Below are 833 nucleotides of genomic sequence, written 5' to 3' on the forward strand. Positions count from 1 at the left end.
GCGCGCGCGCGTGCATGTCACGGCCGCCTGGGGGCGCCGGCGCCAATCACCGCGCGGGTCACAGCCGGGGCCTCCCCCCACCCCTGCTCGCAGGCTGGGGCCACGCTCACCTCTGATGCCATATTGGGCGGTTCCTGGTGGTCCGGGAGCCTCGGATGTCCAGGTCTGGAAGACAAGAGCAGACTGAGGACTTCGGCCCATCGCAGCCCGTGGGGACGCGGGCTTGTGCGGTGCCCGGAGCGCATCACCGCCCCCGGCGTCCTCCGCTCCTACCGCTCCCCCGCGCCGCCGCACTCACCCGGTTGTCCACGCAGCCTGTGTCCGCGCAGCCGGCCGGCAGGGGTTTTCTGGCGCACAAGGCAGCTGCTGCCCCTCTCTCACCCTGACCCCGCCTCTCGGGGGCGGCCTCACCAATCCGAGGCCACGCAGCCGGTGGGCGTTGCCTCCACCGTCCAACCCGCGCTGTGGGCGGGGCTTTAGGCGGGCTGAGCCAGCCCAGGGCGGGTCAGCGCGGGTGTCGCTGGGTGTCGCGGCATGGGACCCCGTTCAGAGGTCAAGACTGTGACCGCAGGCTCGGGCCAGACGGGCTCACCAGATCTAGAAGGTGAAATGGCTTGTCGCTCACTCATTCATTCAACAAACACGCGCCAAGCCCCTCCTGGGCGCTAAATACACTTGGAAGAAAAAGAAATGAGTAGAAGCCGGTGTCTGAGCTTGGTGTCCCTGTTCGGGAGGCCGAGGGTCAATGACCTGGGCGGTCTGCAAACCTGAGGTCGCAGTACGGAGTATCTGGCAGCACAGAGGGACAAAGCTTCAGCAAATGGGTTGAGGAG

The 833-nt window shown here is 67.1% G+C and overlaps 1 protein-coding gene across 1 annotated transcript in view; it reads right to left on the minus strand.

Moving 5' to 3' along the window:
* Asl (argininosuccinate lyase) overlaps window positions 1–409 on the minus strand; it is a gene marked incomplete in the record, with an annotated part of 10149 nt that extends 9740 nt beyond the window's left edge. Inside the window, 2 exon segments of the mRNA XM_013520597.1 lie at window positions 111–165; window positions 299–409. Of these exon segments, the coding sequence (XP_013376051.1) occupies window positions 111–122 (12 nt within the window).
* Window positions 410–833: the final 424 nt, after the last annotated feature.

This window comes from Chinchilla lanigera, unplaced genomic scaffold, assembly GCF_000276665.1.
Source record: "Chinchilla lanigera isolate Chin_1 unplaced genomic scaffold, ChiLan1.0 scaffold00055, whole genome shotgun sequence".
In the NCBI taxonomy this organism is placed as follows: Eukaryota; Metazoa; Chordata; class Mammalia; order Rodentia; family Chinchillidae; genus Chinchilla; species Chinchilla lanigera.